The 18,620-nt window shown below is 37.9% G+C and overlaps 1 protein-coding gene across 3 annotated transcripts in view; it reads left to right on the top strand.

The window, feature by feature from the left end:
- The window catches only part of HELZ (helicase with zinc finger), an 87,107-nt gene that overhangs the window by 19,235 nt on the left and 49,252 nt on the right, over positions 1–18,620 (top strand). For all 3 annotated transcript variants that reach the window (XM_084218586.1, XM_084218585.1, XM_084218584.1), the window contains 9 exons: positions 49–85; positions 3,446–3,570; positions 5,705–5,761; positions 6,583–6,631; positions 7,055–7,130; positions 10,858–11,056; positions 12,431–12,538; positions 12,839–13,136; positions 16,281–16,548. In XM_084218586.1, the coding sequence (XP_084074712.1) occupies positions 3,502–3,570; positions 5,705–5,761; positions 6,583–6,631; positions 7,055–7,130; positions 10,858–11,056; positions 12,431–12,538; positions 12,839–13,136; positions 16,281–16,548 (1,124 nt within the window). In that variant the 5' untranslated portion in view covers positions 49–85; positions 3,446–3,501. The remainder of the gene's footprint in view (positions 1–48; positions 86–3,445; positions 3,571–5,704; positions 5,762–6,582; positions 6,632–7,054; positions 7,131–10,857; positions 11,057–12,430; positions 12,539–12,838; positions 13,137–16,280; positions 16,549–18,620) is intronic.

Below are 18,620 nucleotides of genomic sequence, written 5' to 3'. Positions count from 1 at the left end.
CTAACTGGAATAATGCTATTTTTAAACTTTTCATGTTTTACCTTTCAGAAAAAGTATGGGCAAGCAGATGAAGACTGTAGGCATGGTATGCTTATTTCTTTTTTTATTACATAGTGTTATGAATTGCAGTCAGTTGTCTGAATTTTTAAAACTGATGCCCAGATTTGTTAGTTTGTTAACAGTGGTTTTTTTTCCTATTTAAAATTATGTATCTGCTTTATAGTACTTTTTCTGCTTTTTTTTTTCTTTTTTTTTTTCCCCTTAAAGAAAGATGTCCTATTTTTCAGCTCTTACTCAAGTACCAGGACTCAAATACATGTGTTTGGTTCAGTGGTGCTATTTGGCTAATAGTTATTTTAGTGCACAAATGTAGGAAGAGTTGATAATGTCAGGATTCTCACAAAGACACAAAGACAGCTGATTGTTCTGCCTTTCTTCCCAGGGGCATGGTGGATATTTTGGTTTGCATTTGGGACTTAGTTCAGAGAAAATCAAGATGATGCACTTTTGTTAAAGCTTCCAAACTTGAAATCGAGCCTTTCATGTGTCAGTCTGCCTCCCTCAGTTTGGATACTTTTGAAGGAATTTCAATAATTCCTAATCCTCTGTTGTTCATTTATAATGCAAATTATTCAAAATTCACTGAGAACTCACTGGGTTTGCAGAGTGTTGGAACAGAGTTTATCAGTTACATTTGGAAAATAAAGGTGGGTAGATCCCACCTTTTGATTTTAATTCTACTACTACTCCTAAATATTTAAGGAAATTTTTTCAGGTGACAGTTTTGTTGCAGAGACTGTGATCTACTCTTCTGACATTCCTATGCTAGCAATGATAATCTTTAAATTGTTCCTTTCTGGGTTAGTGGGTTTTATATTGTTTTGGGTTTTTTTTAATGTGCTTGTCTTCACTGATAATCAAATCATAGTTTGGGGAAAATGTGGGGCTCTGCAGCCTGCTTGTGAAGGCCCATAAAAATTGACTAAGAAAAATAAACTTACTTTCTGTAGGCGTAAAATTAAAGTTTAGCACCTTAAAAAAAGTCTGATTGTTGCTTAAGCAGTATCATTCTTGAAATAGTCTGAAATTTAAAAAAAAAAAAATTTACCTTATTGATGTATGCTATAAGGGTGTAATATTCTAACTTGAGAGTTGTCTTTCATGATGGCAAATAAAAGCAAGAGACATATGGAAAGCTGAATGATGGTTAAAGGAGGTAGGAGGGAGGATGCTGTTTTTAATGAACAGTGTTCTCATCAATGAGCTCTGATGGGTTTGTCATGGGGGACAGAGGTGACTTTCATCTGTGGGACTTTTCTTGGTGTGTGTGTCAGTTGTCAGTATCTCAAAGGAACTGTCATGGTAACTGCTTGTCATCTCTCACTGGACAGGCATAGAAGTGGGTGGAACAGGACCATTGATGTCTATCTTCCTTTTAAAAATTAAGTAGAAAAAACAGCCTTTAAATGTATATTAGTTAACAAAGAAATAGCATCCAGATTTATGTTAATTTACTTCATTCGTGCCAGCATATTCTGCACGTGTTATTTGCCAGATCAAAAACTGAGGACAGTTTTGAACTTACTAATGCCATATTTATGAATGTGTATAGAAGTGTTGTGTAGGTGTTTATATATATATTTTATATATATATATACACACACACACACCTATACCATATTTTATGAATATATGAATGAATGATTTGGTCATGATGTATGGTAGCCCAGCACCTGACATTTAGAGTATCTGCATTTATGATTCCAGTAGGTCTTAGTTTTGGTTTTATGTTTGAATTATTGTTGGGAAGAAACTACCTCAGCATGGACTACTTGATACTCACACTCCTTGGTACTCACAGGCTTTTTATAATGGGCAAAGCTTTATTCAAGCTGCTGTTCTGTCTTTTTACAAGACTTGACATGTTCCACAGCTGTGATGGTTTTATTTGAACCTGAATGATCAGTGTTTTCTGGAATAGCTGGAGAAATACGTGTTCTCTGTAGTTCTTTACATGTTCTTCTCTATGCTGCTTGCAGTGTTACAGGGAATGATGATAATTTAAAATCTGTTAAATTACTCCAGAAATCTTTCCCAAGAGAGAGTGCCTAATGTGTTGCAACTTTTTATGTGCAACTGTATGTTTTAGCTGGGTGATATTATGCATATAATGATATGAAATAAAATAATTGGAGATGTATATCTTTATATCTATGGAATATATTAATTGGAGATTTAATCGTTGAGATTAAAATAGCAAACTGTCAGACATGTTAAAGCTATTTTTGGTGCTTCTGCTTCTGATTTGGGAAGTAAGGTCTATTTTTGGCATTGTGGTCTGTACTATCAGAGTGGTGAATTCAGATTAATCTTTGAGGTACTTTATAAAAACAGATCTAGTTACCATTGCAGTTTGAAGAGATGCCTAGTTGTTTTTATTTAAATGTTTTGTGGGACTATTTATTTATTGAGTCTTTCATGCAATTTCTGTTAACGATGTGAACGTGTGTTGAGTGAGGAGTTTTGATTTATTATTCTAAAATGTAATCCTGAAGTTGTGGTGAATGTGAAATTCCTGTTAGCACTGAGAGGGGCTGTTTGCATCTGCATGAGTAGCAGTATAAACACAGATGTTGATGTTGCTTGCAATAACAGTTATTCTATAATTCCTTAATTTTAAACAACTGTCCAGCCTTCTTTTCAATTCACACACTTAGCTTGCTAAGCTTTTTAGTCACTCTGGCGTTGTGTTTTCTGGACAGGTAACACGTGTGACTAAGTGTTGTTGCAGCTTGTCTGAAGCACGTCTGTATGGTGAAATAAATCCTGTCCCTGCTGGAAGTGTTCAGAAAGTGTCTGTTTGGCACTGCTTGCTGCTGATCCCGTGCTAGGAAGCATTCAGAAAGTTTTCTGTTACAGGGAGCCTGTAAATTTCTGGGCTCAGACAATCGTTCCTATATGCCACACTTTGCAGCATAAGTGAATAAAAGGCCTTTTAGAGGAGCAGGAATTGCCCATGAGGAGGTTGGCTATTTTTGGAAACGACAGGGCATGTGTTTTGTGAGCATGAATGGATCTTCCTGAGCATGTTTGTGTTACTGAGAGGTTGTTGGTTGCTATTTCTTTTTTACCCTTTCTGTGAGAGGAGGTCCTTTGTGTCTGTGTCAGATATTTGAGTTTACCCTTCCCATATTTAATTTATGCCTATTTTAGCATGTAAACATGACAACATTTTTTGAGCTCATGTGCAGTATTTATGAGCTGGTGGGAGACAAGCTTCAAGTTAATATTAGACAACAACACATGATATTTAATTCACATCCAACAAGCCATGGATTTAGCCTGAGCTTCAGACTTTGTTTTCTTGTTAAGGGTGAAGGAAAATTGCATGTATGACTTAAATGGATGGTGTGCTGAGGGTAATAGTGGCTGATTTGTGTTGCAGTGCTGGGAGAGGGGCTGGCCAAGGGCGATGGATCTCTCCGGGCAGTGCTCTGCTGCATGCATCTCAAAGGGAAGCTGCAAATTGTGTCTAATGTTCTTTCCAAATCACTGATGGGGGAATCACTGGTAAGTGGGTTTGCTGCAATCTACATCGTTTTAAGAAACAATTTTGTATTTCCTTCTTCTGAAAAATCTGTTTAATAACAAACTTCTGAACATATGTTTCACTGGCAGCTTGCAACAAAAATAGTTTGTGTGGAAATGATAAATATATGGGCACACATATATCATCAGGATGCCAGGTTGTTGCATAACCAGTGTTTCAGAGTTGTTGTGATTTTGAAAAGTTTTTTATTGCTGGCCCTGAATCCTCAGGGAATGTAAAATAAATTTGCATATTTGTGTGATTGACAAGAATAATATAAATCTCAAAGTTTTCCTTGCTTATTCTAAATTGTACCTGACCCCATTTTGTATGGACTTTAAGAATTCTGTCCATTAAAGCAGGAAAAAATATTGATTGGACTTTTAAATAACTGGCCCATGATAACTTGTAAAACAGCATAAAAAGCTTTTCAGGAAAGGAAAAAAAGCTTTGCATTTCAAGATGAAGATAAAGGTTTGAGTTCAAAGCTTCTATTTTACCATTGAACTGTTGAAACTTGTAAAGATGCTTTTAACCCCAGACATGTAAGTAACTTCAGACTTTTATGTGACTACTTATATGGGGAAATTAGGGACATATGTAAGCCTCTAAAGAAGTGTCCTTTTAATTTCTGTAGTCTGGATTAAATAGGCAATTAATCAGCATGAACTGCTGGAATTAATACACCCAGAAACTTGGTCATAGCTTAGACTGAGGGGAACGTGTGACATCAGAAACTTGCAGGAGAACCTCTTACCTTGAGATTGGATCCTGCTGAACTGAATCAGTAGGTTGTTTTTGAGAGTTCTGTTTGTCTGTCTGGTCTGTATCCTGAATTCCCTCCCTCCCCCCCTTCGGCCATTGGCTATTTTTACATAAAGAAAGGGTTTTTTTTCTTTGTTTAGCTGTTTTCTCATGAAAAAATGTTTCATTGAAAAATTCCTGGTGAGGTTGAAGGAAACTTGCCTTCAGGAAAAATTAGTAAAATAGTCTTATTGCAGGGAATGTGGAGTGCCCTTGTTTTGAGCTGTTGTTGTGCAAATAAAGGTACCTTTGTATAGAGTTCCAGAGTGTCATCCCAAAGCAGGGTTTGAGAGGTTTTTACAAGCTTTAGGTTGTTAGACACAGTTGTTTTCAGTAGGAATATTAAAATCAGCAGCTGATTTACTGACTGTGCCATTGTCTGAAAGAAGAAGTGAAACAAAGTTTTGGAATGAATTTATTGAAGAGTTGGAATCCATCCAGTTTCCTCCCCAGTGGCATAAGAGAATGATTCTTGGTAATGTTTTTTTGCTCTATTACATTTAAGCTCAACAAGTTCAATTTTCAGCTTTCTGCTGAAAAAGTGAAAAATCATTTTGGAAAAAGCCTAAGTGTGAGGATTGTTAAGTGTGTAAGTTTTCAGCAAAGAGTAATTTCTCCTGCTCAGTAGCACAGTCTGAATGTGGAGAAGTCTAACAAATGTAGTAGTACTTAATTAAATTTCTGCAAGAGATTATTGAAATAAACCCCACAGGTCTGGGTTCCTTTAATCAAAATTTTGACTTGCAAGAGTGTGAAATTGTTACAAATACCTGTGTATTTCACATAAATTCAGTTTTGAAAGATTTTTACTTCAGTTGTACTTGGCTATGCAGTGAGTCACATGGCTAATCTTTGCTTTTGAGGGAAAACTCCAAAAATTACACAGTCTACATCAGAGCAGGAAGAGTTATGGAGCTGCAGAAATTAGTGATCTGTAAAGTAGATCCTTAAAAAGAAATTAATCCACCGCTGCAACAGCAGTTAAAGATTATTATAATTATTCTTCAGAGCTGAAGTGTTGCAGTAACCATGCTATATTTTTTCCCTCAAGTTCTTCTTAATATGGTGCTTTCCTGAATTGTCCTGTATTGGTACTTGCTGTAAGTCTAGTGCTGGTTTGGCAAGTGAAGGATTCCCTTTTTCACCACAATGTTTACTCAGTTTTATTTAGTGTCATTTAAAATTGGTGTTGTAAGTCAAATTCATTTTTATTTCTCCTGCTGTTGAGGGGGAAATGAACTTGGTTGCTGTGGTTTAATGCACATAATGAAGGTTTATGTGTTCAATAATTAATATTCTTTCTGCCCCCAGAACGGGATGGTAACTAAAGATCTCACACGACTGAAAACACTTCTTGCTGAAACGGAGGTAATTATGAGGATATGATTGGGAAAATAATGAGCAGTACCTGAAGCAGCTGAAGGGCTGCTTTCCATGTGTCCCAGGAGATCCAGGCTCACTGGGAACAGGCTGGTTCAAAAGTTATTGTTTCTGCTGTGTTGGTCTTTACCCACCAGCCCCTTCAGGAACTTTTCATCACAGTCTTGCAGGATGATGAGAAAATAAAAAATAATGCTAATAAGTTGCTGATTCCTGAAGTAGCAAGTAGAAAGAATTCCAAGCATTTAGATCTGCAGCATTTATTTATCTATCACATTTTTCTCTGTTGGAAATTAGTCTGAAGTAATAAACATGACTTCAGAAATTTTTAAAGATTGTAAATACCTTCTTAACCACCTTTTTTTTTTCTTCTTTTTCTTGTACTAGAGGTCAAACTCATGTCTGCTGATTAAATTGTCCTCTCTCTTTTTTTTTCCTTATGCTTAGTTATTTATTTGAACTTTATTTTTGATGTAGATTGAAAGCTGAAAGACTTATCAATGTAGTTTAGTTGTTGGTGCTTCAAAAATTCACTGCAGTCCATGTTAAGTTGATTTTGATTGCAGGGTGGAATTTGGTCTTGTAAAAAATCTCTAAAAGTTTTTTCTAACCAGTTGACTTGGTGTTCTGTCAGAATTCCTGTTATTATCAGAATCCCTGTTATCAGCAGGGTTTGTGACTGGAAGTAATTTCAACTTATGATTGATGTTTTTGTAATAATTGTTCTAAAACCCATTTTGACAGCAGTTCTTGTTGATGAAATTGTTTTGTGTTCCTTTATAACTGTAGGCTTTTTTATATAATTGTAGGCAGCTGGTAAAGTACCATCAGGATATCATGTAGAAGATTTAGAAGAAGGTATGTAACTCAATTTTAAAGCTACATCATTTCCTAGTGAGAAGACTTGGATCCTTGCTGAATGCTCTGCACTGCATTGCAGACAAAAAGCACAAAAGGGGCTTGACTGTTGTGATGAGCCCCAGTGAGGTAGAATTATCTCAATGTTGACTGAATTTGGAGGCAGAAGTTCCTGTTTCTTGACCAGGGGCCTGTATTAGAGCCTGCTGAGTTCTACAGATGGTTTGAAATCCACCTTCACCACCTTTGCTCTAATGAGCTTGTCATGGATTGTAAATCAGTCTGGGGGGAAGGGTGGGGTGGGGTAATTTTCCTTGTGCTCAGATACACCTTGGGCTGATGCTCAGAGATGTGAACCCCTGAGCTGTTGCTGTCTGACTGGAAAACCGAGAATGAGGAATAACCACGGTTCTGTCCCGGCAGGGTCACGGGATGGTTGGCACTTCCGCCCCCCTCCCAGGGGCGTCACCAGCAGTGAGGAATACACACTGTGTAAAAGGTAAGGGCAGTGAGGAATACACACTCTGTAAAAGGTAAGGGCAGTGAGGAATACACACTCTGTAAAAGGTAAGGGCAGTGAGGGATGCACACTCTGTAAAAGGTAAGGGCAATGAGGGATACACACTGTGTAAAAGGTAAGGGCAGTGAGGGATACACACTGTGTAAAAGGTAAGGACAGTGAGGGATGCACACTGTGTAAAAGGTAAGGACAGTGAGGGATGCACACTCTGTAAAAGGTAAGAACAGTGAGGGATACACACTCTGTAAAAGGGATACACACTCTGTAAAAGGTAAGGGCAGTGAGGGATGCACACTCTGTAAAAGGGATACACACTCTGTAAAAGGTAAGGGCAGTGAGGGATACACACTGTGTAAAAGGTAAGGACAGTGAGGGATACACACTGTGTAAAAGGTAAGGACAGTGAGGGATGCACACTGTGTAAAAGGTAAGGGCAGTGAGGGATGCACACTGTGTAAAACTAAGGGCAGTGAGGGATACACACTGTGTAAAAGGTAAGGGCAGTGAGGGATGCACACTGTGTAAAAGGTAAGGGCAGTGAGGATTTTACACTCTGTAAAAGGTAAGAGCAGTGAGGGATACACACTGTGTAAAAGGTAAGGGCAGTGAGGGATACACACTGTGTAAAAGGGATACACACTCTGTAAAAGGTAAGGGCAGTGAGGGATGCACACTGTGTAAAAGGTAAGGACAGTGAGGAATACACACTGTGTAATAAGAGCAGTGAGGGATACACACTGTGTAAACGGTAAGGGCAGTGAGGATTTTACACTCTGTAAAAGGTAAGAGCAGCGAGGATTTTACACTCTGTGAAAGGTAAGGACAGTGAGGATTTTACACTCTGTAAAAGGTAAGAGCAGTGAGGATTTTACACTCTGTAAAAGGTAAGGGCAGTGAGGATTTTACACTCTGAAAGGTAAGGGCAGTGAGGATTTTACACTCTGTGAAAGGTAAGGGCAGTGAGGATTTTACACTCTGTGAAAGGTAAGGGCAGTGAGGATTTTACACTCTGTAAAAGGTAAGCTCTTTGCTTAACCCCCTCCAAGGGAGCAGTATGGTTCCCCTTTCATTCACCTGCTCACAGAATGATGAAGAGGCCAAGAAAGTGGAGGTGCTTGTTAGAAAAGGAGTTGACCTGTTCACAGGTTTTTGGAAGGGTCAGTTTGTCCAGCAGCACTTCAGTTTATAGAGTGGAATCACTTACTCTGTTTTCATAATACAGTGGTTTGAGGGGCATTTTTCTAGTGACAGGTCAGCATCTCTCTTTCTCCCCTACCTTTTCTGATTTGGGTGATTTCAGAGGTGTGAAAAGTTCCCCAGGCAGCAGTGTAAGCAGACTGAAGCACAGTCAAGTTTCAGTGCTGTCTTCTGATGAATGAACTTTGTTGGTAGATGGGCTTCGTCTTCAGATAAAAAACCCAGAGTTTCCCTCAGGTCTCATTATTTTCCCCTTTGCATAAAGTCAAATACACAAAGAAGATCCAGTGGCTTGTATTGGTGTTTCTCCTTGTCTTTTCCAGTCATCTGGTCAATATTGCCTGTACTTTTTGTTGTTAATTGTCATTGCTCTCCATAAAACTGTATTAATATATATGGGGAGGAACCATCATTATGCACTTGGTTCTGCCATTTATGTAACTAATGCAAATTATTTTCAAAAGCTCTGACCTGCTTTTTAAATGGCATGACTGAACTGCTGATTTTGAGCTACTTTTGGCATGATTTTCTAGAGATGCTAAATCTTGGCAGCTCTTCTTGACTCTTAATCATGTCTGGTGCTTATTCAGCAATTTAAAAAAAAAGCAGATATTTACAATTTTTAGCTTGTGGTGATCTTTTGTTGAGTAACATCTATCCCATGTTTCCAACCATTGCTCTGAAGCATTTTTCCACTGAAGCTGTAATGAGCTTTAGGCTCACTGTTAACCCTTCCAGGAAGAAAGATTGTGCCTTGCTCAGCAATTCCCTGTGAACAGCATCATTCTGAGCAGGGACTGAAGATTTTAGTTCCTTAGGAGGAGGCAGTTGCAGGTACTGAATATGAATTTTTGAAGGTCTGGTTTATTTTTCCACTGTGCCATAAAGCAGTAGGAGTGCAGAATATTTATTCTAGATAATGAAGCTATGGAATTGCAGGAGGTATTAAATAAGAAAGTAAAATTGAGGGAGGAAAAAGTGTTAAAAATATGAACAATAGGATCTTGGAAAACCTATATAATGATGACAAATTTTAAAGTAATATGCTTTCCTGTTAAATAATGAAAAGGAAGCTCACTTGATTTTAAATCTTCTATGTAGGTTATAAGAACAGGTCAGCAATTTTTTATGCTTGCACTCCATTTACTTTAGGAAGTGAAATTCATAATTATACTTTAGCATTCTAATGCAGTGGTGAATTGGAAAATTGACAGAAGGAATACTGAAATTGACTGCCAAGAAAAAACATTTTAATTTCAAATATATTAAAAAACATTGCTTGAGAAGGCCTTTAGTGACATGTTATATATAATGTTTATTTTGTTTACAATTTGGCATGCACAATTTCAAGTGCATTTCCTAAAGGAAAAGTGTATGCTAAATGAAATTATAGCCACTGATGCAAGTGTGACCTAGATGTGCAGGTACTTGTGCTGCAAGGTTTTCAATGTCACAGTCAGGGGTGGCTTGGTTTTGTCTCACAGCTCAAAGTTCACAGTTTAATTCACATTATATAACACATGTACTGTGGAAATAAAAAAATGTGATGTTTGCATTGACTTTTTTAGTCTCTTTTTGCAAAACAAACAAACAAGCAAACCACTCTCCTGGCCAAATTTTATTCTGTGTAACCAGTGCTTTCCTGGTAGCTTCAGAACTTAAATCTCTCCCCCTGTTTAATTTTCATTTTGTCATCTATTTTTTAAGGGCTTCAATTTTGAAGAATGATGGAGCTGCAGCTACTACCTTGTGGTTTATAATTTTAATACAAAGTTAAATTATAAAAATAATCCCCAAGTTATACAGGCATTTGCCCAGACTTGCAGTAAATTCTGAGAACTAGAATGCTTCAATTGTATACAGGCCTTTGGAATAGCATTAATTTGATGCATCAGCACATGCCACTAAGTGGAAAATGTATTTCTTTAAGAAATTCTTAGTGTCTGCAAGAATAGATCCTTTTACATTAATGCACGCTTCCAAAGAGGAGGATTAAACCTTTTTCTAGAGGTTTCTGTGAAGGTGTATTTAGTAAAAGGGACCATGTGATGTCACTGTTGCCCCAGGAAAAACTGCTGATTGAGTATTTATCAGCTAATAATGTAATCACTGGAAGAAATTATGCTACCTCTTTCCTTTGCCCTTCATTAACAGGGGGCTTTGTGCATATTAATACAGTGCCTAGTCATTTCAGGGATGCTCTGTGATCTCCTTCTGTTAATTGCTGTACAAACACTTGATTCTATTTTCTTTAAAGCTGGAAATTTCTTAAGACTTCCATCCCCCTGTATTTCTAAGAAGAAATTTTATATATTTTCCTGGGCTTTGCAATGACAGAAGCTGCTGCCTCTTTTAGAAAATGCTGTATAAATATATATATATATTTCCAAAGTAGTTCACAAGGACTAAACTGCCTTTAGTGCCGTGAGAGAAACTTAAAAACTCCTTCTGGCTTTACAAGTAAAATTGTAATTTTTTTTTAAATAATGTTTTTTCCTATTTTATGTAGATTTTTAGAGCAAGGGATCTGCAGGTATGGTGCCCAGTGTACTTCAGCACATTCCCAGGAAGAGCTGACAGAATGGCAGAAACGCTACGCTTCCCGCCTGATCCGCTTGAAACAGCAGAAGGAGAACAAGCAGTGCTCAGGCAGTTACATGGAAACCCTCATTGAGAAATGGATGAATTCCTTATCTCCTGAGAAAGTGGTAAGGAAAATATCCTGCTTCCCCATGTGCTCACAGTTAAAACTAACAGAGCCTGGTTTTGGTCCTGACTACCAGAGCTGGTCGAATCACTCCTCACCAAGAAATTGTCCAAGCAATTTTCTGCCCTTTCCATCCTGCCTTGGGTCTTGCAAAGAGACTTAGGCTGGTTTGTGAGTTAATCACAGTTCTTTCATTTTGCATATTCACTGTTCCCAGTGTAGGATGGGTCAGCAAGTCTCATGGTATTGTCCCTGTTCCCTGACTAGATGGCAGAACTTCTTAAACTGGAGAATAAGTGGTAAAGGTTTCACAGCTTAGTGGGGGATACTCTTACTCTAACTCTAACTCTAACTCTTACTCTAACTCTAACTCTTACTCTAACTAACTCTTACTCTAACTAACTCTTACTCTAACTAACTCTTACTCTAACTAACTCTTACTCTAACTAACTCTTACTCTAACTAACTCTTACTCTAACTAACTCTTATTCTAACTAACTCTAACTCTTACCCTAACTCTTACCCTAACTAACTCTTACCCTAACTAACTCTTACCCTAACTAACTCTTACCCTAACTAACTCTTACCCTAACTAACTCTTACCCTAACTCTTACCCTAACTCTTACCCTAAACTAACAATTCCTACTCTTACTCCTACTATTATTCCTACTCTTACTCCTACTCTTAGTGGGGAATACTCTTACTTGTGTGTGGCTCCTTTCTCTGCCTGCAGCTGCAGGCCCTGGTATGAAGAACAGCCAATCCCCCAAATATTCAGAAGTGTTTGAGTACCAAGGAGTGTGGGATATGGATGGGATCAAAGTTAGCAGCTCTTTGGAATTAGAAAGAACATTTTTTTGTGGCATTCAACCAGCTCTGCTTACCAGTGACCCTAAGGAGTTTTTGGTCCATCCATTGTTGATTAAAATCTGAGGAAAATGGATTTTAGCAAAATGCATTGATGAGTAGAAAGCCTGATTATTTTTTCTTGTTGTCTCAGTAGTCTTGTTGATGTCAGTCAGATCTGGGATCTTCTGGGCCTCACTGTATCACAGATCTTTTTTTCCAAATGAAATTCTGTTCTACCTTAGACATTTACAATTAAGCTGTTTATTGAAAATCAAGTCTTGTGGTTAATTGTCCCTAAATGGTTCTATTCTTCACTTGCACAGTGTGGTCTGGTAGATTTAGCTTGTCTCTCTGTATTAGCACATATTTACATTAATTCCTGAGTGGGACTTGCATTGATTCTGCACTATGTGGGAAACCATTCTTTCCTCTTTCTATTAAACCAAATGCTATCTTTTCCTGAATGTTTGTGTTTTGATACTGCCTGTAGAAATTTAATGTTATCTTCCTCTTTTTTAAATCTAGCTTAGTGAATGTGTAGAAGGAGTGAGAGTAGAACATAATCCTGAGCTCTCAGTAACTGTCACCACCAAAAAGTCTCACCAGACATGGACATTTGCTCTCACATGTAAGGTAGGACTACTTATTTTTTGAAAGTTAGTAATAACTAGAATGCTACCCATAACCTTTTGCAATTAAGATTTCAGTTGCATTTTCCTTAAAATAGAGAAACTTCCTAGCAGCATCCCTTCTCTCTCTTTTTTCCCAGCAGCTCTGATGATTATGTATCGACTGCCCAGATTTCTGGAAATCAGGCAGCACCTGTACCTGCCCTGAGAAGCTGATAGTTCATATTAACCCTTTTAATCTGATTGCAAATGAAGATATTCCTGGAATAATTTCAGTATTTCAGCCTTTGCATTTCTTTTCCAGCCTGCAAGAATGCTGTATCGAGTGGCATTGCTTTATGATGCCCATCGACCCCACTTTAGTATCGTTGCAATATCTGCTGGAGACAGCACTACCCAGGTATCACAAGAAGTTCCAGAAAACTGTCAGGAATGGATAGGAGGAAAGATGGTCCAGAATGGAATAGATCACTATATATACAAAGTCAGTATAGCCTTTAACACAGAAATCTTTGGGACATTTCGCCAAACTGTGGTGTTTGACTTTGGATTAGAACCAGTCCTCATGCAACGAGTGATGATTGATGCTGCTTCAACTGAAGGTAATGTACTAAAACTTTATTTTTTGGTATAGTGGAAATCCTTCATGCCATCTCTTTCCTTTTCAGTTTTGGGCAGAACAGCACCTCTGTCAGCTGCTCACAAATGTTTTGTGCTGTATGTTGTGTTCTTCATAGATATGAATAGAAATAGTGGGCAAAAGCTTCAGAGGGTGCAAATCAGGCAGATAATTGGAATATGATTTACTTTGGGTCAGGATAGGGCTCCTAGGTATGATTAAAATGCTGGGAATTTCTAGTTTGGTGCCTTTATAAAAACATGTTTATGTTTTTATAAGCATTCTTCTATTGATGAAGACATTAAATATGTCAGAAAAGGTCATTAGAGAAACGAAGTGTTTCTGTATAAGAATACACAGGGCAATAAAACAGTAATTAAAACAGACTATCTGAGAAGTTGGTTTGTATTTTTTTCTTCTCTTGTAATACCTGACTAGGTTTGTCAAAGGCAAGAGGCTGAGTACAGGCTTGTACCTCAATAATTTGCTGTTGACATGAATTTTGAAAATGTTAAGAAAGTGTAACTATATTTGTGTTTTCAGGTAAAGAAATGAGCTACAAAATTACTGTGTTTAATCTGTTTCTTAAACTCATCTGTGTCTCTCAGTTCAAACCTGAAATAACTCCAATATGAGAAAAATGTCAAAAAATGGAAAGATGTTTGAAGAGGTGCAAAAAAAGAAGGAAGCACTTTGATTTATGGTGTAAGAGAGCTAAATATAGGTCACTATATCACTCAGCAGTAAGCCATTGGGTGGGATACAGGATTTTAATTTTTAATGAAAATTTGAGAGATAAAAACACCAATGAAACAGAATTGTAGCGCTGGGATTTAAGCAGAAAGAAGAAGAAAAGGGAAAAGGAAGGAAAAAAGATGAAGCTGAGCTGCAGTTTTCTATTCCTGGACTTGATTTCCATGTAACATTTGCAGCATTCATGGAACAAAGCTGTAAATAGCAAATAGCAAAGATCATGATCTTTTGAGATGCCTCAAGTGCCTATAGGCAGGAGCAGGGGACAGTGCATGGTGTAACATCTCTGGGAGCAGAGGGCACAGGGAGTGGGAGCTCCTCCATGATCTCCATGCAGCATGTGGCTCATCACAGATCTCCTAAAACACTGGGCCTGTGCAGAACAGTCCTTGCCTTGTAAACCTGGGCAGGATCAAGGGAACCAAGCCATGAGTTACTTGCAGAGTCAGAGTTCCTGTCACACCAGTCTGTGGTGTGGGGCCTTAAACCAGGTCCTGACCACAGGGATCCCAGGAAGAACCAGCTGAATTCCACATGGAGGGGATGGGTGAGGTGGAGGTAGCAGCCCCAGCATTGGGTGCTGCTGTTTCCTTCACTTGTTGCCTGTCTGTGTGCACAGGGACACTGAAGTCTTTGGGCAGGTCACCACTAATATTTATTTCAAATGGAAAGAGTGTTAAGAGCTTTACAGATAATTCTAAGTACAGAATCTTGGGCTTTTTGCTGTAGGTGTAAGAGGTGTGTAATAGGCAGGGGAAAGGGATCACTACATTGGATCTGTGTGCAATCCCATAATTTCTTTTACTTTTTGGTATATATGAATTGAGATCTTGTGGAAATGCTTTTCTAACAGAAAGATGCCTGAGGTCTCTGTGTTTGCATGTAATTCAGGGCCCTGTCGAGATGTTTAGGCAGGAATGAAAGGTCAACATTAAAATATTTTAATAGAAGAGCCTCCATTCTGCATTTTGGAATTTTTATTTTCAGCAGAAGAAGGGAGCTGTAGGAAGTTTTCTGTGCACTGATTATGTACTAACTGCTCTTAAAGAAAGTGTCACTGTGTGTGCAATCTGTGCCAGGAGCTGTTTATGTCAGGCTTCCAGGGAAAGCCTCTCCAGTGCTGGGAATTAAATGGCTGTTGTTCCAGCAAGCAAGGAGTCAGTCCCAGCATAATTACTGAGCTTTTGGGATCTGAGGTGTGATTTGTGGCAGAGAAAGCTTCATTTATGGTGATGTTATTTCAGACACACAAACCACACAAACTTGGACTTTTTCTTGCCGTACAACTGTAGCTACTGGTATGGTTCAGGCTTGAGGGTTTTATTTAAATGTGTCTTCTTAGTGAACACATGAGATCAGTGAGTAAGATAAGCCATGTTCCTGTAGTCATAGTCAAGCTGAACAGAGATTTCTTTTGCTAAAATGTTGGGTTTTTTCTTATTTAGACTAAAGACAGTCAAGATGATGTTAAGCATTTAATTTGAATTTGAAAATGTCTTTTTTGCACATATTCAGCGTTGGTGTGATATCCTGGATACCTATGTTAAATGTTACTCAGAGATTATACATTAAGATAGCATAGCTTGACTATAAATGCCAAATATTTTCAGCTCTGCAATTTAACTGCAATTCTCTTAACTGATTCACTGTTGTCATAGTGGTTTTGTGGTTTTAATGGATATATTCTAGGGGGCTGTAGACAAGTGCTTGGTCTTCTGTTTCTTATTTAAGTTATGTGGTCCCTGAAATCAGGGTATGCTGAAAAATTAATTTCCTTTGAATTGTCTAATTTTATATCATGTTAGGTTACATTTCCCAAGTTTTGCTTAGTAAAGTAGCTTTAGCTACTTTATGTAACTGTCTGCACCACATACAGATTAGGGGGCTGTAGAATTTTTTTAAAGGCTTTCACAGTGTTGCAAATGCAATGATTCCTTAGCAGCTGTTTTATTAACTTGTTTTTATGACCTTCTAAATTTTGTAATATTGTAGGGTTCCATACTATTAATGATTTTGAAATGAAGGGATGTTGCAGTTGGGTTTTAAAGTGTGCCAAGTCCTTCAAAGCTGTTCAAGAAAAAGTGCTTTTTTGTCTTTATTAATTCTAATTGCTATCTATAGAATATTTTATTTTCTGATACTCTTGGAGAGCCTGCTTGCTCTCTGTGCACACCTGAAAAGTAGGGATAGTAAATACCAGCAGTGAACTTCCTAAAGGTGCTGTGGGCAGAGGAGACTCTGCCTGTGTTTAGGTATCTCTGAGGGGATTGGTTTTACTAACGGGTTTTGTGTGATTGGGTTTTTTTTGGAAATAAAACCAAGCCAGCTGGGGTTTGTAAAAACAAAGCTCCCCTTGCCTGCTCTGTCCATGCAGACCTTGAATACCTGATGCACGCACGGCAACAGCTCCTGACCACAGCCAAGCGTTGGGATTCCACCTCCAAGACTATTGTGGAGTTTGAGCCTAATGAAACTACTGAACTGGAGAAGAGCCTTCTCACCAGATACCAAATCCCTCTGTCTGCTGACCAGCTGTTCACACAATCTGTCCTGGACAAATCATTGACCAAGACCAACTATCAGTCACGGCTCCATGACCTCCTGTACATTGAGGAGATAGCGCAGTATAAGGAAGTTAGCAAGTAAGTGATTCCTTTATAAAAATATTGCTATTAAAATGAGGGTGACAGCTTTTTTTTCATTAAAGCTACCTTCTTCTTTTAGATATTGAGGCTTCCTGTTTCTTTTAACTGAACCTGAATCAGTCTGGGAATAGTAATATTTGGAAAAGGTCACCTAGCACTTAGACGTAAAACTCCTGCTAATTCATTGAAAACAAACAGTCTGTATCAGTCTGTGCTTACAGGTGCAGGCACTAAGCAGCTGTTGGATGTGGTTTTGTTAATTATTTTTGTTTCTAGTTTATTGTCAATCTATACAAAAATATATTAATAATAGTTATATTTTTGTTCCTGTATTTTTGTTCCTGTGAAAGTAGGTTATAGCAAAGGAGTTTATAAAATCTTTGAATTGTGGGTGGATCAGACTGATCCTGTGGTGATGTGGCAGCTGACTTTATTTATTTCCTAAATAGGTTGACACTCAGTTTCTGAATAAAAGTTCCTAATAAAAGGCATATAATACGCATTGTTTGGTTTGTTGTGTCTTTAGGTGTTAGGTACAAATTACCCTAGTGATGTATATGCTTGAAAAATATTAATTTAGGTAAAAGATGGGAAATTCATACATACAGACCTTCATGTGGACTTTTTTTCTGTAGTTTAATATTTGTGATCAAAAATATTTCCTGTATTCATGGGGGTACTAAAGAGTTTTAGAGTTTTGTCATTACTCAGAATGGAAAGTCTAAAAGATATAACATCATTGTAGCCTAATTTGACAGCAAATTTAGTTTTATCAATTACTTGAAGTTCCAAATCAGGAAGTCTTTTTAAGATGGAGAACCATTCCTGGAGCTACAGAGGTTCAGTTGAACCAACCATCTAGAACACAGAAAGAAAATACTGTGAATAGTTGTATTTCCATTGCTTTTAAAGCAGAAAAATGGTTCAATTTCTTTTTTAAATCTCAGCTGAAGGGCAGTATTTGAGCTGTTTCTTATCTTTTATCACTGCTGCACTCTGCTCTTGAGCTGGAGTCTAACACATGGAGCAATCATGCTTGAACATTTTTTCCAACTTACAGAAATATTCTCCAGCATACATATTCATAAACAGGTTGACTCTTCTAAGGCCTTTTCAAACAAAAGTGGATTTTAAGTAAATATTATGAAATACCATTAAAACATGAGCAGTATTTTTACTGATAGAATTTTCACTTTGGGAGTTACACTCTCATGCCTCATAGGAAACCAAAATACAGCAAACCTAGAGAAATGAAAGAAAAATAAGTGTATCCTGTATGTAATGCTTCCCCTTTTGACTATTTGGTGCAGCAGTAATTTATTACTTGAATAAGTTAAAAGTAAGTTAATAATGTTCTTGAAATCTTCTGTTTTGATAGTGTTGATGACAAACATTCTTTTGATCTTGTAGCTGACCCACTTTAGTGCAAGAAGGCTCAAAGCAGCAGACATTTCCACTCCTCTGTGGCTAAGATCACACACTTGGTATTCTCTAGTGAAGTGTCAGGGTTGCAAGCCTGGAAATGGCTGAGAAATCCAGATGCAAGTGGGTTGTAACACCTCTGAAGTGGTGCCAGAGTGCCAGCGTTGATGAACTGTTGCACTGTCAAGGGTTTGTGAATGTACATTGTAAGAGGAGTAGGATTGGCAGCGTGGTCTTCTCACAGCACTGGAGTAACACCAGGGTCAGGTTGAAGTGGATCCTTGGGTTTGAGGAATGTTGATGGTTTCTCACTTTCTAGGAAGGTGCTGGTTCAGACTTTGTGTAGAATCACCTGGGTGGAACTGGACAGTATTGGGTGAAAGTTGCAGTGGCTCAAACATATCTTGAATTCAGTTATAAGGGAATTCTGCACAGTCTCAGAGAACTTTACTTTAATTTGTGTTTATTTTAGTATTTCAAGAGACATTTATACGAGTTATTCCACATGAGTATCACAAAATAGAATAATAAGGGAGTCACTGCTGTTGAATTTCCAAGTGCAAACACACTGTTTTTGAGGAAAACCAAAGCAATGTTCCAATCTTGATAGCAGTTGGGTTTTGGAGAGTCTAAAATCTGTTCATGGT

Source organism: Fringilla coelebs (genome assembly GCF_963513975.1).
Source record: "Fringilla coelebs genome assembly, chromosome: 19".
Classification (NCBI taxonomy): domain Eukaryota; kingdom Metazoa; phylum Chordata; class Aves; order Passeriformes; family Fringillidae; genus Fringilla; species Fringilla coelebs.
The sequence above is the reverse complement of the archived record's forward strand: the minus strand, read 5'-3'. Positions and strand labels throughout refer to the sequence as shown.